This window comes from Alligator sinensis, unplaced genomic scaffold, assembly GCF_000455745.1.
Source record: "Alligator sinensis unplaced genomic scaffold, ASM45574v1 scaffold853_1, whole genome shotgun sequence".
NCBI classification, from domain to species: Eukaryota; Metazoa; Chordata; order Crocodylia; family Alligatoridae; genus Alligator; species Alligator sinensis.
The window spans coordinates 906,410-929,892 of NW_005842005.1; the positions used below are offsets into that span (position 1 = coordinate 906,410).

The window sequence follows — 23,483 nt, forward strand, 5'->3', positions numbered from 1 at the left end:
CTCCTCTCCCTACCCCAGCTCCTGTTGACAGCCACCAACTAGTAGGAGGAGGGGTAGGGCTGAAGACAGGGGCCTCTCCATCAACCTCCTGGGAGGCGTGAGGGAGCACTCCCAGCCTGCTGGCTGCTTCCATGCCCCCCACCCCCAGGGTGAATATCAGTTCTGTTTGTTCCCACACTAATTTAGGGCACTTTGAGTAAAACATGATACTTAAAGCACTTCCACCTCAGGCTTCTGGAACATTATACTTAGTCCAAGTTTGTGCAGTCCAGTGCTATTAAACTACAGGAGAGGACAGGTCATGGGGTGGGCTGGGGCCCTAAATCCATGCTGGGTGGAGAGGAGGGGAGAAGGTAGTGGCAGACTCTCCACGTCTAAAAGGTTTTCAGGCCCCTCTGCCATAATCCGTCAGCACTGTTGTAATTTTTTCACAGCAGCAGTCTGCCAGCCTCCCAGGCAGGAGCGGGTGGTGAGGTGGATGCTTGCTCCCTTTGCATTTTTGAGCTGTGCATTTTCAGTAGTGCAGCAGCTGTCTGTCTGCAGCCTTTGTGTTTTATTGACTGAGCGTTAAGCTAGACACAGATTGATTGTACCCCTTATAGCATCCCAGTTGGACTGTGCACGGTGGTTGGAGTGAGTAGTGAGGTACACCATTAGCCATTGCCTAACATTTCAGGGAAGAGTTACTCTTCCCTGAACTCATGCCCCAGGTAGCATGCCCACCCGCTCTGTGAGTCAGAGTTATCAGGGACAGCCTCCTCTTGCAGTAAGAGGCAAGCAAAGACCACTGGGGTGCCTCCAGGCAGAAGACGACCCATGCCCACACATAGATGGATATGCTGGCTTCTGTGGCAGAGGCTATCTGCTTCTGGGTTGCAGAGGCCCGCTGCCTCTAGAGGGTGAAGATTATTTCACCCTCCTTCCCCAAGTTTAATTCCTTTGCTAGGAAGCTGCTGGGCAATGGAAACTAGAGATTGCTCCTTATTCAGAGTAATGGTTTAGCTTGACATCCTTCAGGTAGTAAGCCACAGTATACTGGCAGAGAGTCATTTTATAGGGTTTAAAAAAGAATACCAATAAGTTATTTTTTGCATATTTAAACAGTTTGCAAACCTTTTGCTGAACAGAGGCTATACAGAATACAGGCCTTGACACAACATGAGATACCAGACTGTTCCTCTGTTTAAGGTGCTTTCACCTTCTGGGTTTGCTGCTTATTTAAATGGCTTCTCTCTGATGGCACGAGCAGTATTACACATACTCCAGGAGCAGTGTTACACACCTCTCTTCCATAGATTAAACCCATCAGGGGTCTTTTCCATGGTAAAAATATTTTTAGGATGCCTGTTGGGGTGGGTGTGAAAATCTGAGCTGTAGGACAGGAAGTTGTGGACTCTACTGTTTTCATTTTACCAATCCTTTGTGTATTTATTTTGATAAGGGTTTTTTGATATAAAGCATGAGAACAAAGTCTGATATTAGTTAATCAGTACAGTGAAAGAAAACATATTCTGCTGAATTCCTCCCAGAGATCATGCCTACATGGTAAACATCCCATGCTTGGCAAGACTGGCCTCCCATGCTGCTCTGGGTGTGCTGTCTCTTAAACAGAAGCAGCACAGCCACTTCTCTATGGCACATGGGGCGGGCTAATTGGTTCTGTCACTCAGCAGTGCTCATTCGCCTACCTGAAGCACTGCATGGATGTGGCTACGCCATTTCTGATTTAGGAGGCAGCTCACCTGGCATAAAGCACAGTGTGCTAGAATTAGGGTGACCATACATCCTAGCTTGCCCAGGACAGTCCCAGATTTCGAAGGTCAGTCCTGGCCAGTTGGTGAAAATTAAAATGAGCATCCTGGAATCTCAGGGGTGCAGGGCGCAGTTCAGTGGGGAGGCAGTGTGGCATGGTGTGCCAGGCAGTTCCCCCTGCACCCATGTCCACTAGCCTTTGCCACTGCCTGCACCAGCACCGCTGATTTGGTGAGGCGGGGGGAGAAGCAATGAGGCGATGTCCTGGATTTCCTTACAGTCACCCTAACTAGAATGCACCACTTCCAGGGATAGCTTACCACACTGATAACAGAACTGCACCAAAACGGGCACCATACATTTGTTCTGTCAGGGAGGATTTATGATGGTAATTCCCATTAATGTCCATGTATCCTTGGAAGAATAGATCCTTAAGTATTCAATAAGACAGAGCTCTCAAGCAGTCATTTGTATTGTAGTATTAGCACATCAAGTGAAGAAATAATCTTTCATTGCATGAGAACTAGTTCAATAAATCACTGTATTTACTGAGCTTCAAGATGTCCTAATAAACTAGATGACTGCAGATGTAAATCAAAAATCCAAATCCTAGCCTGTCTAATGAAGCAGCTTTGGTTGCTGTGGTTGCAACAGACATTAGAAACTGATGCTCACTTTTTTTTATAGTTTCTAGTGCCTAATTCAATAGGATTGTGCAAACCATGACGTTTGCTGTACCAGATTGAATAAGTGTTTCATCAAGTTCAAAACTTTGCTTCTAAGACTTCCCTATGCTCTATCAGGGAGATGCGGGCAAAAGTCCCCTAGTTGATTGCACAGTCTTGTACTGGCATGGGGGAGTCTTCTAATTTCTTGCCATAGCCCAGAATATATTTATAAACTATAGGAGATATATGTGACTAAGGCACGTCACCCTAATAATGACAAAACATCTTTAAAAGACAAGACTGTCTTTCTGATACCTTTTTTGTTTTATTCTGACTGGTAGTAATTTAAATTTTAAATGCCAAGGACAGCACCTAAGGAACTTTGTTCTGTTTGTTTTCCTACTGAGGCCTGGCCAGGTTTCACTGAGAAATCTTAGCTGAAGGCAAGGATCTGCCACTTAGGGGAAAAAAAGTGCTTAATCCCAAAGTAATGCTCTTTTTGCCATTGTGAGGAGATGCATGCAGTAGAACTGTCTCTTTGTGTCCATGAAATTGGTTGGACAAGCCAGTAGGAGAAAGACTGGTGACAAGGATGAGGGTAAGGTGTGATTTTTTTTAGAGAAGAGTGCACATGGGAACAAATAGGAAAGAGGGTAATCAAGGGAATAGCTTTGAGGGAGAGACCAGGGAAACAGCAGACAGACAGCATCAGGTAGGTGCTACAGGAACAAAAGAGCAGCAGCTAGGGAGGGTGCAGAAACTGGAGCAATGTAACAGAAGCAGAGTAAATAAATTCCAAGCCAAGTGGATGATAACTTTGGGATTCACATGAAGGGGGTGGTTCAAATATAGCTTTTGCTGCACAGGACTGAGATGCTCCATGAGTAGTGCTTGGGACATTTGTACCATAGTGGCAGCCTGTAGCGCAATGCTCTTTGTAGTTGGTAGAGTTACTCGGATGGACAGTGCTGAATCTGCAGATATTTTAGATTTTATATAATAACAGTGGATTTGTGACAGTAGTTTATGGTGTGCCCAGTAGTAAACACATGTTGTTACCTGGATTATAAGTCAACTTGCAGGTTGGCTGCTGATGAAAGGCAAGAGACAGGTCTACAGCCTGACCTTTTATTGGTTACATCCCAAAACACAAAAAGAAATGGTTCTTTGAAAGTCTGTCTAGCTACCCCTGAGAACACAGCACAGATTCTGACCTGTATTGGCTGGGGAGACATGAGGGTAGCATGCAGATTGGCAGCAGGCCTTCTTGAATTTGCTGAGTTCTCTGGATTTCCTTCCAGTTTATACCCTATTTATAGATGGCTGGTTCTAATAGTCTAACAAGTATTCTTGGATTGGTTTTATTTAAATTTCATTGTTTCACTGAAACTTTTGAGACTAGATCTGAACCACATCATTTGTGGATTTGCAAGGTGTGAATTAGTTGGGATTTATGTCTCTGGGAAAGTAGAAGAGAGAATTTCTTATCTCCTTTCTTCACCATCATGAAATGCTGCTTGCCACTGCCTTGTTCTCCTTACCGTAGTGTCTGGTCGTCCCTGACCAGGCTGTTTTGTGTTTACAGCTTATCTAAGAATCTTAACAAAATCATATCTATTATAGCAAAACAACATCTGCTTACTACTAATGTTTTAAGATAAAGATAAGCTATAGTATAGTATATTTGGTTTGTTTAATTTAATGGCTTATTTTAGAATGCCCCTTTCAGGCCTTGTGCTCTGTGTAATTGGATCTCATTACTAGTTTAGCTGGGCATGTTGATTGCTTCCATTACTTTGCTGACCAAGTTGGTTGTCACATCTGCAAAGGTTCATTCTGTGGTCACTCAGAAATAGGCTTTTGGGTCTTCTACTTAGCCAAACTTCTACAGCTTGGCCTAAGCCCCTTGAAAATGGTTAAGGTTGGCAACAGTGTCCTGATGAACAAGGGCTCTTGCCCAAGTGCAACACATTTAAAAAAAACCATGAACATTTCAAGTTATTAAAAACTAAATTAACAGCTGGTATTATTACACACTAGGACAGTTTTCCTCCACAAGGTTTGGAAAGTGGAGAAAATTGACTAGTAGGGCTGTGCAAAGCCTCAGTCGCTGATTCGATTTGATGGAGATTTGGCCCGATTCGGTGGCCAAATCTCCGAATCCAAATTGAATCAGGAGACCCTTTAATCTCTCCAAATTGAGTCAGACCCCTCTGATTTGATTCGGAGATATTAGACTGTTTGGACATAGATGCAGCTTTAAATGTTTACATACCTCAAGGTACCAGGCAGCTCGTGAATGCTGAGATGCTGGGACAGATGGAGTGTCCCATAGGAGCGTGGGGAGGTCCCCGCGCACTCGGCAGCAGAACTAGAAGTGGACCAGAAGCACTTTTGGTCCACTTCCAGGTCCATCAGGGAGCATGCGGAGGACCCCCTCCCTACCCCCCGGCTTGACGACTGGTGCCTCCTGGGTCTGTGGGGGGCACCTGGGGTTGCCCTGCAGCTGATCGCTGAGGCAGGAAGGTGCAGGGGGGGGAGGGGGGAGGCGGTCCCCCCACGTGCTTCTCGGTGGACCCGGAAATGGACCGGAGCTACCCAGAAATGGACCGATACAAATAGAATATGGCCCATTTTGCACACCCTTGCAGACTGGTGGGCTTAACATTCAGCCCAAAACTAGGTCTTGGAAAAGAAAAATATCTTCAATTAGTCAATATATTATTGTGATCCATTTTCCAAACAGAAGCAAATTTTGCTGGTTAGAACTTATTTGGGGGAGAAGTTGGTGACGTGATGTTTTCTTAATGTAATTTGATTATCTACAAAATATGCATCAGTTGGGATAACTCTAGCAACCGTGCTGGCAAACCGTACATTGGCAATACCCTTTTGTGAAATCACCATGCTAGGCACCACTGCCCAGTCCCAATCAACAATTGCCTTAACCTCTGTCTCTCTTCCATCTTCATGTAAAAACCAAACCTTGTGCTCTTCCCCTCCCTCTGCCCTTGCGCTGCACTTCACAATGAGGAGACCTTTAGTCCGGGGAACCTGCAAGCTTTGAAACTCATGGTCTGAAACACATGACCTGGCCTCTACTCCTCTTTCTATGCCAGTGTTTATCAACATTTTAGACTTAAGGCAGCCATCGTTAGACTCAGGGCATGTTCATTAAACTCAAGGCACCCTTTGGAGAATGCCAGCTTTCACTAGTTTCTTGATAATGGAAACTAATGGAGTAATTCTGTTGAAGAAAACTCAGAAAAACCACAACAGAGCAGAATGCTTTTGACATTATGGATTCCTATTTGAAATCTCTGGAATCGTGTAGGTATTTGCATATCTAACACTGGTACTATTGCATTGCACCCTTAACAGGATCTCATGGCACCCCAGGTTGCTGCTGCAACTTGAACAAAGCCTATGCTATAATTACACTAACAAAGTTTTGCCATTATAACAGCAAGCCCTCTTTGTGCAAATTAAGTTTATGCTGTCAGAAAAGTGTTTCCTATGACTCTTTGAACAAAGTAAATTCTACTGACAATCACTTTTATGCAATATAACTGTATTTAGACTAGGACTTTTGCTGGTATAGAAAAGTCATTTAAAATCATACTCCTAACTGACATTGCTAACTGACAGCCAAGTTTCTGTTGTGGAGGTGGCCATAATGGACTATGCCAAGAAGAATGCTCTATTTTATACAATACAGCTGTAAAAAACAGTTAAAGGCAGTTTTGCCATGGAATCCTTAACTCTTTTTGTGCATGGTTTCATCCTAGGTATATCAGGGACTAATACTTATATATCAATGCAAGCCATTAGCAGCTTTTGACATAGCATTATTACTTTACAGACTGATGGTCCCAGGATTTGACCAAACCTTTCTTCTTAATGAGAAAAGAAGATAATGCGTGTCACAGAAAATGTATTTTTGACCATTTGTAATTTGATTGGATTTTTTTATACTTTGTAAATGCAGACAACACGCAAGGGCTCAAAGGGAAAAACTGATGGAATCATAGATCCATTGGCATCAGCTGTAAATGTTACTAAGGAAGCCAAAATGAGCATTTAATTGCTCCCTACAATAGATACATAACTGCTACTTCGTGACAGTTTCTTCATTATCTTCAATAAATCAAGCTGGAAAAATCTAATTTGCAGTCTCACTTTTAAAATGCAAATGCAGTTCAGTTTTTAAGGTTTGGAGTTCTTGTTTATGGAAAATGCTCTGAGCCACTTGTGGGAACTGTGGGTTGCAGCACAGTGCTGTAGAGTGATTGACACCTCGAAGACAGACCCAAACAGCTTTCAAATAAAAGCATAGTGGTAGCAGATTTGCTGTACCTGGGTCTAAGGAACTGAGGAATATATAAATCCACGGTCTTGTTGCTTACTTAATTTTAGGGACTGGATGAAAAAGGAAAATATATCTATACGCATACTTATGTGTAGGGGTAACTCTTCAACTAGTGTAAAATGGTATAGCGCATGTGACTAGAGTATTAGATATATATTTTATAATACAAGTGAGCATGTAAATAATTAATTACATTTAGACAGTAGCTACAATTATGTAGGCATTAAGGTTGTGGTTTTAAGCATTGTTTGGGCATGAGTGTGCTTAGTTTTTTTATGATAAGACAAAACTTGGGTCTCTCACACTTTGATGACTGTTACTGCAAGTTTCACTTACTTTAACTGTTGTGCATTGCAGGTAGGGTCTAACTTTCAGACTTGCCTTTATTATCTTTGGTATTATCTTAATTCACTGCAGCAGAATCCTTCTGACAGTGACTTTATGATGGAACTTCCAGGCTCAGAGCAGTCCTCAAAGGAAGCTCTGTCAGACTAAATATCAGAAAGGATAAAGTAAAGACCTCTTGAAATTGGCAGCCATTGGAAGGTTGCAGTACCAGAAATATGCACCATGCTCCGTTTCCTTTCTATAATACCTAAAGCAGAAACAGTGACATTTTCAGAGGTCTTTCTCTTGCATCTTTTCTGAAGTGTAGTGAGAGGTAGAACTGATAAACCAGATTAATTTATCTCTCATCAATAACCTGGAGAAGACAGGAGGTTGCTTGAAAGATGTTATCATTGGCCACAGAACTTTTTTTTTGGAATTTGTAATAAATTGACTGATCCTAAACATTTTTGTGTCTTTTTTGTGTATTGGTACAAATAAAATTTATTTCGACATAGTTATTTTAAGTGCAATCTTGGGCAAACAACCTATTAATTTCCATCACATATTTTCCCATGAATAAATTCATAATCCATAGCAAAAACACTTGTCCAGGATGACTACAATATCCTGGTTACTAGGTGGTTTGAACTAATGATACAACATTTCCCCTGTTCTCCAGTTTACAAAATATGGTTAACGATAAAAAAGTAACCTGTAAAATGAGCTTTGAGAGTGAATCGTATGAACTTTTGTTGGTAGAAAAAAATATTGATCACTGTATTTTACTTTTTATAACACTAGGTTTATTAAAAACTGCCCTCTGAAAAGCAGGTACAGAGTCTATTGGTTGCATCAGGAGTTGTATATGTTTATCCCCAGATGGAGTTTGGCCCAAAGTTATGACAGACATCTCTAAACTTAGATCATATGAAACACCTAGTAATACTATGTATAATGTCCTTTTAGAAAGGGTGTAAAATTTCTCACCTCTAAACCCACACACACTATCTCCATTTTTCACATATGTTTCTCTTACAGATCAGCAATGAATCAACTTTGCTTGTTTAGAAAGAGTATAAATTGCCTGTTTCACAAGCTTGTCCCCTTGTGTAATAGAGGAGTTCTCTTTTATTTTTATTGTAAGGCTTCCTACATTTAACAAAACAAAATATTGACAATCAAATATATCCCTGTTTCTAGTAACATGAACTGAAATATGTATTGTTATTCCATTGTTAACAGTAGCTGCTCCTTTCATCTTTGATGAATGCTCAGCTGAGAAATGAAGAAAGATGTCATAGTGGCTAGGTCTACATGAGATGCTGACTGTGCAGTCATTACTGTGCAATTGCTTAGTATTTGTTTATACAGTTTGTGCAGTAGTATAACAAAAAAGTTGTTCATCAGTGCTACTGTCCAGTAACTTGGGTTACTGCGCAGTTATGTAGTACTTCTATAAACAAGTGCTGTGATGCTACAGAGCAGTAGTCTTGGTGCTACTGCACAGTAGCATCATAAAAAAGCTGTTCATCAGTGCTACTGCGCAGTAACTCATGTTACTGCGCAGTAGCACTGATGAACAACTTTCTGGTGAAGCTACTGCATAAACTGTATAAATAGTACTAAACAACTGCACAGTAATGACTGCACAGTCAGCGTGTCATGTAGACCTGGCTACTATGGCTAGGGACAGACATTCAAAAAGCCTGAGCTTGAATTGATTCAATCTTTGCAGGTTAGTCTAACCTGGCTAGGCTGAATCAGTTTTGTAGCTAGACAGGCATGGCATAAATGTAGGCACATGCCTGCAGTGGTTCAGGCTAGAAGCTGGGGGGAACTAGAGCAGCCCTCCCTTCCTTCCACAGCATGGAGCTGAGGTGGGTGTGGCAGGATGCTGTGATTAGCCCAGCAGGGAATTGATAAGAGTCCTTATCACCCAATTAAGAAAACAACAGAGAGACATTACCAGCTACTTCTTGATTCTGCCTGTTAATTCTACCTGTTGATTCAGCACTGACCACAGCCAGCATGTGGTCTGTTAGCTAATACACAGACACTACTCAGCAAGGCAGAGAGGAGGGGGGAATTTCTGCTTAGCAGGCAGTGGTGAGGGGAGGAGGGAAACAGCCCGCAGTCTCTGGAGCTCCAGGCAGAGAACAGAGGGCCAGCCCTGCTGTGGAACAAAGAGCCCAGCCCAGCCCAGAGAGCATGTTGTGATGCTGGGGGTGTCTGGTTTATCTTAAACCAGGAAGGGGTCTGGGACAGACATTGCATAAACCGGTTTGACCCAAATCAGTTAAGTCTGATACTACATTCAACCAGGTTTATCTCAAACTGGTTTCAGCAATTCTCAAACTGGTTTTTGTGCAGTGAGCATCTGTTCTGTTACAGGTTTAAACCAATTTCTGATCACTTAAACCAGTTTATGTGTAATGTCTGTCCCTAGCCTATGACATCTTTCTTCATTGCTCAGCTGAGCATTCGTGAAAGATGAAAGGAGCAGCTACTTATACAAGTACTAAATGGCTGTGCAGTAATGCATGTTACTGGTAGTAGCGCTGACGGACAGCTTTTTTTATGATGCTACTGTGCAGTAGCCCCAAGAATACTGCACTGTAGCATCATGTCCTGGGTTCTGCCATGTGACACTATGGCTCAGTAGTCTCGAGCTACTGCAAAGTCAGCATCCTGTGTAGTAGTGGCCAGGGTAGATGGAAGAATCTAGGATGACTCTTACATTTTACAGACCTGTACATATAATGCTTTAAAGTATGCAAACAATTCATACTATCTCCTTTGGAAATTTTCCTAAACTTTACAAAATTTTACTTTTACCAAGTAGCTACTTCTAGCTCAAAAGAGCAAGCTTTGTTTTTCTTTCATGCTCAGCAGACTGGGATAACATCAGTGGGTCTGTCATAGCAGTAAGCATGAACCCCAATTAAAAGGGCTTTTGGGACTGGACCAAATGACATAATAGATGGTACAGTCTGTTACATAGTTAGGGCAAGAGAAATGGTGCATGCTCACTTTACATATAAGATCAAGAGAAGAATAGGCCCCAGTGATTTCAGAGCAGTGGTAGCATTATGCAAGTGTAGTTCTTCAAGAAGAAAGGCGAGTTGCTATTACGAGACTACTATTTTACATTGACATGGCATCCATCATCCAGAAGGTACCAAATATCTTTCCTGTTTTTTAGCAATTGCAGTAGGAAATACTTCAATTCAAGTTACCTTCTGAGGTTCCATTGTAACCCTCCATATTTATCCATATTCATTCTTTTTTGGGAGGAGCAGGGGCAGGGGGAGGAGGATTGAACCTGAAACTGTCTGTGTGGCCTCAATCCACAGATTCCCATTTTTTTAAAGTTTGAGATGAGTCTCTTCAGAATGAGAGAAGCTGGAAGGAGGTGAGAAAATGCAGTACTTCGGCATTAACAAAGCATAGAGCTTCCTTGATCTGATCCTTTAACCTGCCTATTTGAAACTGGAATGGTTCTTGTTCCGCAATACCAAGCAATGCATACTCTTCCTAGCTATAAATATGCTTACTGATACCAGCTTATTCATATCTGCATTGCCTATTCATGGTTATTTGACAGCACTTTCAAGGTCTGTGAATAGCTCTAAATGAACTGAAGGCAGAATGTAACAATCTGGATGGAGTATTCTAATACCTTTTGTTACAGCATCCAAGATGGAGTGGTTGTGCTGTCTAGGTATCTGGTAAACAGATTGCTTTTGGAAGACAACTGCAGTTAATTTCACAACTGCCTCTTCTATCCCTCCCTGTCCTTAATTATGTTTGTTCAGTCTGATTCTTGCCTATCCATGGTATTGATTATTGTTTCCTCCTCTTAAATCTCCACTGAGCTTTCCAGTCAGAAACGTATGCTGGCTTCAATGATTGTTCAGGCAATTTGTTCTAAGTATTGTGAATGGGACAATATACTGCAAACTGGCTGTGATAAAGAAAGGTAGTACTGGCAGTATCTAGAATCCTTAGACTTATTTGAATCCGGAAATGTAGGTTATAATTTTAGGTAAGAAATTTGCTAATTTCATTAAAAGGTGATCTTCTGACAAATCTTTGGTGTCCATGATGGTTGTTGTCTTAGCTGTGCCCGCTACCTTTGATACTGCTGATTTCATTGCTGCCAGTGTAGCTGAAGACCCTTCCAAAGACAGATGAAGTTGCAATAGATGGTTACCATTCCTTTCTTTTGTAGAGGATGTAGCCTCTTATATGGGGCACTGCAGGAGTCTGTCCTGCCTCTCTTTCTGTTCAACATGTAGAGAAAACCACTGGGGAAGAGAGAGAAGTGGAGTCTAGGGCTGTGCAAAGCTTTGGTCCCTGATTCGATTCAGTGGAGATTTGGCCTGATTGGGTGGCCAAATCTCCAAATCTGAATTGAATCAGAGGACCCTCTGAATCAATTTGGAGAGATTTGGAAAGATTCAGAGATTTGGACATAGACATAGCTTTAAATGTTTTTTTCTACATACCTCTAGGTAGCAGGCAGCCTGTGAATGCTGCAATGCTGGGGGGCATGGAGCGTCCCACAGAAGCGTGGGGGGCTCCCCGGTGTGCTCAGCAGCAGACCCAGAAGTAGACCAGAAACATGACCCGTCCACTTCCAGGTCAGCCGGGGAGCACACTGGGGGCTCCCCTGCATCCTCTTGGCTCGGTGACTGGTGCCTCCTGGATCTGGGGAGCACCCAGGGTCCCCCTGCAGCTGATCCCTGAGCTGCGAAGGGGGTTTGGGGGTGGGGGGGGGGCCCAGCGTGCTCCCCGGCAGACCCAGAAGTGGACTGGAACTACTTCCGGTTCACTTTTGGGTTCGCCACTGAACACATGGAGGGCCTCCCCACACTCCTGTGGGACATTTCATCTGCCCCAGCATCGCAGCATTCCCAAGCCGCGCTGGTACCTTGAGGTAAAACTTTTAAAGCTGTGTCTATGTCTGAATCGCTGAGTCTCCAAATCAGCATCAAATCTTCAGATTTGGATTCGACTGAATCGAATCAGGGACAGTGATCTGAATCAATGAATCAAATCACTGTCCCTGATTCGGGCCAAATCTGAATCAAATAGGGCCTGCTTTTCACACCCCTAGTGGAGTCAGCAGAGTATAGAAAGTGCAGTTGATTGAGCTAATTAGCAAAGGTCCAGGGTGCACTTTGAGGAAACACCATGTTTTAGACAGTTCATGTATACTCTGCATAATGATATTTGCTCAATCAGAAGCAGTGCAGGTGAGCAGGCTAATTAGCTAAGTTAAGATGCAGAGCTAACTGGCTCATTCTTTGCGCCAGGTGAAGGCAGCTCTCCTGCTTCCATCCTTGCTGCCCTGATGCCCTAGTGCCCTATGGCTGAGCTGCCTGTCTGCTAGGCAAAGGAAATGGCTGTACGTTGCATCTCTACCTAAAGCATGCTGAGTCTTCCTCATATGGCACAGAGGGGCTGCCTGTATATTGAGTAGTATTTTTTATATGGAGAATGCTATCCCTGCTATACCTTTGTAAATGAACTGTTGGCTTTATAGAAAGTCTGCAATGATTTGTGATTTTTTTTGAGTACCTCAGCTTTTGGTTGCCCAACTTGAGACACCTACTGAACACATCTCTTTTGAAAATCAGGCTACTATGAGTCCTCTTCAATTGACCTCTTGGATTCAATGGCTAGTTCTGCAAATGTAGGACTGAAGGTTTTTCACTGTTATACTTCTCTTTATTTGTGTTAGTGGAAGTAGACTATTACAGTATCTGTATGTAAGACAGTCATTTCACACAAAACAGGCTAATCTTTGGCACCTGTGTAGTTACTCAGCATAAATATTCTATTCATAATGGAACTGGAATGTGTTAGTGCGCTAGGGAGAGCAATGCCCTGGGTTGATCCACAGGAAGTCAAAGACTCTTGGCTTACACTGTATTGTCTCCTGTAATAAGCAGTCTGACATAAAGGGACAAAAACAATTTTCCAGCTGTCAGCATTATAAGAAAATAGCAAAAATCCACAGCATAGATTCATTCATGATGTAGTGAAGGACTGGAGTTTCACCTGGAACAATTTGGCCCATAATCTTTTTACTGTGATTAGTGTTTGGAATGCAAATAAGACCCCAATCCTGCAACCCTAAAACTAAGCCAGTGCTTAAACACAGGAGCCAAATCCAGCGGCTCTAATACATAAAGTTCCTTGTTTGCACAAGTGTTTACAGAGTCAAAGGAGTTTTGGATTTAAAGCTGTTAGGTGAATTTGACTATAGCATTAATTTAAGTTGTTATCAATGCTTCAGTGGTTTATGCCAACATAAGTATTGGTAATGGGAAATAAGACTGTTATAAAACTTTAGTTTCTCTTAAATAAGCTAACACATCAGGTGAATGCTAGATTAAATAGAATATTGGTTTATAAAAGCATTGATAATTTTTAGCTATTAAATTAAGACACTGGAAAACAAACAGGTGCTTGTCTCTTATGTTTCTGTGAAGGACCACATAAACTTTGGAATCAGATGAGCTGTTCTACAGCTACAGGTTTATTGCATGACACATTTGGAGCAACAAGTAAGCACAGTCAAAAATGTCATGTGCAGTGTATTTAGCAAAGGAAAGTTGAGAAGACAGACAGAACTCTAATATGTGCATTATACTTTTTATTTATTCATTTTTGTTTTTACGTGCATGAAGCAGATTTTTGGCACAGAAACAATCCTAGATTGGAACAGATTAGGTAGGTATGGGAATTAATACTGTTGTAAAATATTTAAAGGTAGTACTATTTCTTCTTTGCGCTTCAAAAAAAATAAGATAAGAGTGTATTTTAAAGTGAGTAAAAAGTACTATCTCTAGTATTAGAGAGAAATAGGTCATAACAAGGTCAGGCTGCTTAAGGATTTTTTGGGTAGTTTGCAGTGGTATGGCCAAAAGACTATACCTGACAGAAAAGCCCTTGTGGGAAAGCTCAGTTGACCTTAATAGAAATATCCCTCTTCTGGAATTTTTAAACTGTCCCATGGAAATCTATGGCAGGAATCTGATTTTCTATTAAAATTTATAGTTTGGTATGCTAATCCTATGGGCTAGGTATAGACATTCAAAAAGCCTGAGGCAGAATCAATCTAGGTTATACAGGACACATCTACACGTGCTTATTAATGTGCAGCAATAAGCTCTCTTGCTAGCCAGCAGGCTTGTCACTCCAGAGCTTATTGATGCCAGGCAGGCACCTGCATGGAGAAGCACCAGCTGGTGTGGTGCGGGGGGCGGGGGTCAGCCTGCCAGTCCAGGGCTACTCTCCCCAGCTCAACGTACTGCAGAGGGGCTGGCTGGGGCATGTGTGTGTTTAAGTGCAGGGCTAGGTGGCAAGCAGCCCCCACACTCACTGAAGCACCCTTGTGCCCCAACCAGCCCCTCTAGTGTCTACAGGTACACTGCTGAAGAGTTTTTTGGTGAATACAAGTACTGTCCTACTGCAGAGTAGATTAGTTTACTCCAGCCTAATAGGGCACACAGATGCTAATTTACTGTGCAGCTAATTAGTTTGCTGTGCAGTAAAAATCTTGTGTAGATGTGCTTGTGATTTTCTGTAAGTATAGTTTAGATTAGTAGAAAACAAAACCAGCATTTGCCCTTTGGTGGTGGGGGGGAAGGGTGCACAGATCTTAGGCTGGGTTCCTCCATTTTTAAACCAGTCTGTGTGCGCCGAACTTCTGTTCTAGGGATACAGGTGGTACCCATATTGGTCTACAGGAAAAAGACATCAGAACTCATGGTAGAGCTGCTGTTTTTTATTAGACAAACTAGATATTCACAAATAAATTCTTTATTTGCAAAGCTTTCGGACACACACACCCTTCCTCAGGCATTGGAGAATATAAAGATTGCAAAATTTCTCCTAACTGGAAATGAAAATTCCTATTTCACAGGACAATTGAAGGTGTTATAAGATCTCCTGGTTTGAAATGAAAACTTAATCATTTTACAAGTAGGAAGCAAAATTTACCACCTTAGAACCTGAAAGTTGACACCTTGGGTCCTGCTTTTCGTTTGAGCTAAATATACATGTTCACAGAGCTCAAAGCTGTCTCAACACAAGAGAAATTCCTTGTCTAGGAGAGCATCCATTACCCTACCTCCTGTGAAATATTAAACATCATCACTAGAAGGAAACATTTTAACTTCCTGCTTGACATCAGACAACTTTGAGGTAAGTAGACTGTTCTAAATTTTATCTGAGCCTAATTTGCACAAAATGAACTGTTCCAACCAGAAGATATTACAATACCTTAAGCTCTCCTATGAAATAGGAATTTTCATTTCCATCTAGGAGGAATTTTACAATCTTTGCTTTCTCTTATGCCTGAGAGAGGGTGTGCGCGCCCAAAAGCTTTCAAATAAATAGATATTTTTTTCAAATATCTCTTGGGCCTAATAAAAAATATCACCTCTACCATGAGTTCTGAACTTCTGTTATGGGTATAGACCAGTTTTTGATCTCTAATACATTTAAGAGTATAATGTATGTACTTGACCTTGGAGACTCATTGTGTATTACATTCTATAGATTTTAGAATGAATTTTATAAAAGCCCTTTTAGTATCTTTAGAAATTTGTTGATTTAATCCTTGTAAAATTATATGGGATTTTCCCATGTGCATGTGTGTGAGAAGGGAAGGCAAAAAGCACAAAAAAATGGTTCATTTCCTCTGATTCTTGATGGATTCATAGTAAACCAATTTCATTTTGCAGAGTACAAGAAAGATGGTCAAACTTTCAGAGAAATGTTAAATTTAAGTTGTTCTTGGCTTTTTCTTCTCTCTTGAAAAATGTTCATTCTTGGGTTCTTTTTAACGACTCTCTCCATTTTACAAACCTTCTGGGACTTATTATACATTAAATGAACAAACAGTGCTTCAGCAAAAGCACATTTGAGCTTCATTTGAAACCTGAATTAATCTGCAAAGTGATGTAAAATGATCTTTGGAGGTGAAGGAAAGTAGAGGTTTTGAAGAAAGCATTTTATTTCAAACTTAACACCTATAATTAGATTCTCAAAGAGAGGTTTTAGTAATAGATAGTCACAATTCTAAAAAAATTATGGAATATTAAGCATTTTCTCCCATGAAGTATGAAAGTGCAAGAAACACTCTTGGAAGAGTGATTATTTTAAAATAATTGCAGGATAGCACTATTTATTACTTCTGCAAATGATCACTACCTTCCTTTTTTTTAGTCACTTTCACTGTATTGGAAAACAGAGCTCATCTTTGATAATTAGTTAACAAATATATACACCTGATAACAGGGCAGAACTATTTTACTTTGTGAAATAACAAGGAAGATGAATTATTGTATGGATGATGAGGCTTCATAAAGCTTCCTTGTAGCAAAGAATGTCTGTTTTATTTACTGGCAAGCTTTATAAAATATCTGATATTTATTTTATTACTATACTTCACCAAACCTGTGTATCAGCTCAGATACAATTAATCTTTTGCTAGCACATATGGCAATCTTGCCATTCTTAAGGTTGAGACTTATTGCTGACACTGGCAGTAGAGAGAGTTACCCCAGTTCCACGCTTTTTCTCTTGTATATTCCCTTTGAAAACGGGGAGTTTTGTTTTTCGAGTAAGGGGAATATGGTCAGTTAGCACAAAATTGCATAGGAAGAAGAACGGTGCAATTGGTCAATTGTACTTTAGAAAAAACCCTGCCTATAGCTTTTCTTTCAGGCTTGTATTCAACAGGGAAGCTCTGAGAGAGAAGTTTAACAAATAACTAAAACAACTCGTTCAATGCTTTTTTTCCAGGGAAGTCACTGAGGCTAGGGACAGAAGTTAAACAAAGGTTTAAGTGATCCAAAACCAGTTTAAACCTGTAACATAACAGAAGTTCAGTGCAGTTAAACCACTTACAAAATGAGCAAAACTGATATGAGATAAATCTGGTTCAGTGTACTACAGACTTAACTGATTTAGGTCAAACCGGTTTATGGAATTTCTGTCCCAGACCCCTTCCTGGTTCAAGTTGAATCTCAGTGCCCCAGCATCCCAGGATACTTTGCAACCCTGGGCTGTGCTTTCTGCTCCAGTGGAGCAGACTTGGCCCCACCCCTCTAGGGAGCACTATCATGGCTCCAGCTGGCTGAGAAGGGGGTGGGGGTAGGAAACCTGGCTCTAAACCCCAGCCAGCATCTGCCTCTCAGTCTTTTCCCTTGCTCCATGCTCAAGCAGAGGGGTGGGGGGCATAACCAGATGCCAGGTAGGCCAACAGACTGAGGCAGAGGGGTGGGAAGGGGTTTAAACCCCCTCCATCACCCGCAAGGGACCCCAGCTGGAATCTGCCTGGCTTTTCTCCTGCTCTCTGCTTGAGTGGAGGGGCAGGGGACATAGCTAGATGCCAGCCAGGCCAGCATGTTGAGGTGGGGGGTGGGGAAGGGGGCAGCCCTGTCAAGCCCCTGCCCCCTGCTCAAGCAGAAAGCCAGGGCACGGCCATGCCCAAGCCAGGGGCTCGCAGGCTCAGGTGGGGAGGGAGGGGTGTAAATGGCTGGGGTTTGCCTTGGAGGGCAGCCCTTGCCAGGCTTTTGCCCCTCCCTTGCTACTTGCTCTAGTGGAGAGGGGGATGTGGCCACACCCTTGCCCAGGGTTCATACACCCAGCTGGGAAGGGAGGGGGTTTTAAATGCCCTGCCTCCCCACCTCAACATGCCAGCCCAGGGCTGGGGCATTGCACCACCCCCATTCTCTGCTTGAGTAAGGGAGAAAACCTTGGCAAAGGCTGCCCTCTCCCCCACTTCAGGGCAAACCCCAACCCCCCAGCCTCATGGGACCCCAGCCGGGGTCTGCCTGGCAGGTGCAATCAGCCCTTGCCTGGCTTTTTCCCTGCTCCCCACTCAGGCAGAGGGGCAGGGGCTGTGGCCAGACATTGGCCAGGCTGGCATGCTGAGGTGAGGGGGAGGACACTTAACCTCCCCGCTTCCCGTGAAGGGAGCCCAGCTGGGGTCTGCCTGGCAGGGGTGAAGTAGCCCCCTGGCTTTTCACCTATTCCCCACTCAAGCAGGGAGTGGGGACCTGGCAGGGCTGCCTCCCTCCTCACCTTCACCTCAGTAAGCCAGCCTGGTTGGCATCTAGCTATGCCCCCTCCTCCTCTCCACTTGAGGGGGGAGCAAGGGAAAAGCCAGGCAAGGGCTGCTTCTCCCCTGCAGGCTGGGGTCCCATGCAGGCAAGGGCTGCTTCTCCCCTCCCCAGCTGGGGTCCCATGCAGAGGGTGTGTGGAGGGGAGTTTCAACTCCCTTCCCTGGTTCCAGACTCCAGCTGGGGTTTGCCCTGGAGGAGGGTGGGTGGCGGGCAGCCCCTGCCATGCTCCTGCCTCCCCACTGGGGTGGAAGAAAAGGGAAGCCCTTGCTGGCATGTGACTTTATTCTGTCATGTGGCTTTATTTCTGGAATCTAAAGTGAATGTCTGTTCACTTGTTACTGAATCAGAGTAACAGTAGAGGATGTTAGAATCACTCTGCATTGGTACCAGTGACTATACAAGGTTCAGAGCAATAGCAGGTCAACAAATGAGTTTTCTTCCTAGTCTCTAGATGTGTCTTCTCATATGCTGTGAGCGCTTGTGCCAGGGGATGGCAAGTCTGAGCTACAATTAACTTCTAGTGGGCTAATAACCATCTCTATCTCTATATACATATATTGCTATCACTATCGCTATAGCTATAGATATTGATATGGCTCCCTGTATTTTGCCTCAGTGTACCACAGATGCTTGTAAAGGTCCAGCACAATGTGAGAGTAATGTGATCTATAGGGAAGGCACCAAATCATTGCCATTCTTTTCGCTTTAGGCTAAGACTCAACAGATATAGACTTAACTTCCTGCTCTGCCACAGACTTTCTTTGTGACCATGGGCCACAGTGACTCTCTGTGTAATGGAAATGACAGTACTTCCCTACTTGGAGTGTTATGAAGATGCCTACCTTAAAGAAGGTTACTTTTATGGTCATGAGGCCCCTAAAGTATTTAAGGTTTGATCTGTACTACAGTCTATAGAGTCAATTATGCTGATGAACTGCTGCTTTTTTGCTTAGAAGAATTAATTTAACAGGACTGGTGAATCTGGGCATAGAGGGAAGGTGTTTCTTAAGGACAGCAGCTAAAAGTAAATGTGGTTTGCACTTTTACCAAGATTTTTTTTTTATAATTATCTTGTTTTAAATGCAGGTGAACCAAGGAAATTTGACCCAAAGTTCAGAGGACCTATTCATAACAGGTAAATATCTTATTTAGTTTATTAGTTTTACTGTGAACTGAGAATTAAGAATGCTGTTAACTAAGAAATTATTAGTTTTATTTTACATCTTATTTTTACCTTGCAGATGGTTAGAAGGTCATCCTTGCCGTAACTTACAACTTTCAATCTCTAGGGAAAACCAGGATGAGAGCTCATGATCTTGTGATTTCAGACATATATTTAGGCCCTATTCTACCTTCCCTGCATCGTAGAATATTTTCCTTACTTCATTGTATTGTTTTCTAATTACTCTCTGCCTGATTTATATTGGATAGAACCTGCTGTAAGATTTTACTCATTATGACTCAGTGGGTGTGTCTACACATGCATTTGATGCGGGAGCAGTTTACTCACCAGAGCAGTAAATGCTTTGATGAGGGAGCAGTAAACACTCCCAGGCAGACGTCTACACATGGAGGGAAGCAGGAGCAGACTTGCTGCTAATGTTAATTAGCTAATTAATGCTAATCTACATATTTGCCAATATTAGGGTGCAGTAAATTAATTAACTCCGTCATTGGATAGTATTGTTGGGATAGCACTGTCTTATGGCAGAGTACTTTACTGCGCTGAAATGAACATGTAGATGGTGACCAAGGGCATAAGTTGCACCTGGTTAGCCTAGCTAGCTGGGGCCTGCTCTGCCGTGGCTCAAATTGTTGCTGTCACTAGCACACGTGTGCTCCCACTGCTGTACCAGGCTCCCCAACGCGAAGTGCTGCGGAGTTTATTGGGTATCCAGGTTGCTGCAGAGTTTATCGTGTCACATTAATTGCATGTGTAGATGCACCCAGTCACAGAGTAATTGGACTGCTCCAGGGGCTGAGCTGTTACTCCTGAAGCTGTTACTCAAATAAATAATCTTTACTTACATGAATAATCTTGCTCCTGAGGCTGCCTGTGAACATAGAGACTGCAGAATCACACTTTATATGTTGCAATCTAATCATATTTCTAAGCAGCCTATTACTGTGACATGCTTCCATGTGCCTGAGGAGTTGCGAAGCACTGAAGTTGATAAGCTAGGGAGAAACAAGGTTTGCAAGCATTGAACTTGATCCTTGATCCTGACTACAGCAAAATTTCCATTAGAGATAATAAGTGTTCAGGGTCAGGCTCTAACTGCTTTGCAGCAGTTGTTGAGCAGCCTAACAAGTTATGTTACACTGCTTGGTTAAATTCACATGTTTACTCTATGGTTTCTTATTACTAATGGGTAGTTACCAAGGCAGTCTCTGCAACAGTATGTGCATATGCTATTCATGTTGTATGTTCCACAACAGGTTCTTAAAAAACTAAACAGCAACAGCTAACCCCGCTATATCATTGCTATATCATGAAAGGTCAGTGTATTTTATAATGCTCTGGGGAGAAAGGCAGTCTTGGAGTTGATATTTGTCCTCAGGTCTTATAGCCCTTTTTTCCTTTGGTATTCTTGTCAATCCTGGAGTTCTACTTTCTTCTCCTGCCTGCTTATTCTTTTTCAGAGTAGCGAGAAGCAATTGGCAGGAGAATTCTTTGACATTTTTCTGTGCCTGATTATCTTTTAACAACTGTGTCCTATGGGCTAGGGACAGAAGTTACACACAAACTAGTTTAAGTGATCAGAAACTGGTTTAAACCTGTAAGAGAACAAAAGTACAGTGCACATAACCACTAAACATAGTTTCAAAATGGCTGAACCTGGTTTGGATAAACCTGGTTGAATGTAGTATCAGATTTAACTGACTGAGGTCAAACTGGTTTATGGAACTTCTGTCTTAGACCCCTTCCTGGTTCAAGTTAAACCAGAGTCCCCCAGCATCCCAGCATGCTTTTCAGTCCTGGGCTGGACTGGGATGTCTGCTCCAGAGAGCAGAGCTGTCTCTGCCCCTCTGCTCTCTAGCTAGAGCAGGGGCAGGGGTGTGGCCAGACACCTGCCCAGCATGGCCCCCTGAGGTGAAGAGGGCAGGGAAGGGATTTATTCCCCACCTCCCTTCTCCCCCTGGGGGACCTCAGCTAGGGTCTGCCTGACCCAGTACAGCAGCCCCTATCAGGCATTCCTCCCTGTCCTTGCTGCTGGATCAGTGGAGGGGGCCATGCTGCGGCCAGGGTCTAGTCATGCTCCCTCCCACCCAAAAAGCCTGGCAAGGGCTGCTTCCCCCCTCCCTGTCCAGGCACACCCTGGCTGGGCTCCTTTCAGGGTAGGGTGGGGATTTAAACCACTCCCCAGTCATACTCAGGCCTGTCAGGGCCTGGCCATGCCCCTTCCATCAGCTTCCCTTGACCACTGAGGAAGAGAAGGGGGGGCTCACTCTAGTTCCCCATGGCTTCTGGCTTGAGCCACTGCAGGCGTGTGCCTGCATTTTCTGAATCAGAAGTGAATGTCTGTTCACTTGCTTGCCAGTTCAATCTACACAGGTTAGACTAACCTGCAAAGATTGAATCAATTCAGGCTTGAGCTTTTTGAATGTCTGTAACTTAACCACGATATCAAGGAAACATCATTATCCTTCCAGGGCTGGGCACATTTTTTAGATTTTGAGTTGTCACAGAAACTCTATTTTTCAATGGCCACCATTATTTTCTCATTTACAAAGATTGTTCCTTGCCATTAGCATCTCCTTGTGATACTGTGACTAGTGTTCATGTGTGCCACTGTTAAATATTGGGTGGAGTCAGAATAGCTTGACTGTATCATAGCCCAATTCTTCTAATAACTAATGGAGGGTTCTCTTATCTTAAAAGTTCATGCATATCTCAAGGATGGTCCAGTGGCTAGGGAGATTTGGGTTCAATACTGTCCTCTGTCACAGGCTTCTTTATGACCTTGGGCTTAATACTCAATCTCTGTGCCTCAGTTTCCCATAGTACTTCCTCATCCTGTGAAGGTGGTGTGAGAACAAGTATATTGCTAGCTTTAAACTAAGCACTAAGAGGTCTACAATATGTAAAGCCTTGGCAGAAATCTATTTTTATTTTTAATAGTTTTGATGGATATCACTGTTTATTTTTAAGCATTTATTTCAATTTTTATTGATTTACATTTTCAGGATTGTGCAAAGTTAGAGGTGTGGGAGGCAGACAATTTATTAATGTTGTATACTATTGTTATAGTGCAGTTTAACTGCCCACCTCAACAAATGTAATTACTGTGGATTGCCAGTTCTGTAGAACTGCCTCCCCCCCGTTGTCACACGCTCCATCAGCCATCGTTTTTCTTATGCCCCTTTTCTATAAATTTCAGTTATTAGCAACAGCAATATTTTTTTGTCGGTGTGAGGTGAAATCGACATTTATCATACAATAAAGATTGAATCCTGCAAAGCCTAAATATGCATTATAGAAAACAGTAAAAAAATTATGTTACATAAAAGGCACATGCAATACCTCTCTCTCTTTAAAAAAGAGTTTGACATTTATTAAATTACAACAAACCATAACAGGCAATAAAGTTTCTTTCAACTATAGAGAAAAAATGAATGTGAAACAATGTTTGTAGAAAATAAGGTCCAGCTAGTGGTTACTTGAACAATCTCCATCCTCAGAAGGATCCTCTACAGAATCCACAGAAAGAAAAGGGACCCTCTGTGTTTCATTTGGTGGTGACCCCGGGGGATTTGGGAGGGTCCCACTTCCTCTAAGAGGGGGAAAGTAACAAAAAAAGAAGCCAACAGACCTTTTGCCCAGACCAGAGATCCAGTAATAAGTATAAGGGTGGAGCAGATCTTCTCCCTCTTTGTACACAGAACATATAAATTGGTATGTGTGCACATACTTTTACTCTCTTGTATGTGGTCTGACCTCTTGTTCACACTCTGTAGGCTTATTGATCAGGGACTAAGTTTATGTTGTTTTCATGCATGAGTGATACCATTTTCTAGGAACCAAAACTTGTAGCTGGCAAGTGGTATTGGTCTCTCTCTGAAGGTGGAGGTGCAGAGAATTGTTGGAAAGTCCCAAGCTCATGGTGCCTGTTGCAGAATCCATTGCCTCTCAGAATGGGCTGCATATTACATCTATTATGGGGTGTTTCAAGCTGCTGTTTTAGCCTCATAATTACTTAAATGAATAGTGTAGGG

At 42.6% G+C, this 23,483-nt stretch overlaps 1 protein-coding gene across 5 annotated transcripts in view; it reads left to right on the forward strand.

Annotated features, from left to right (window-relative positions):
* The window catches only part of SLC44A5 (solute carrier family 44 member 5), a 191,274-nt gene that overhangs the window by 73,127 nt on the left and 94,664 nt on the right, over positions 1–23,483 (forward strand). For all 5 annotated transcript variants that reach the window (XM_006021764.3, XM_025201818.1, XM_014519050.2 and 2 more), the window contains exon 2: positions 19,353–19,401. In XM_006021764.3, coding sequence (XP_006021826.1) covers positions 19,353–19,401 — 49 coding nt within the window. The remainder of the gene's footprint in view (positions 1–19,352; positions 19,402–23,483) is intronic.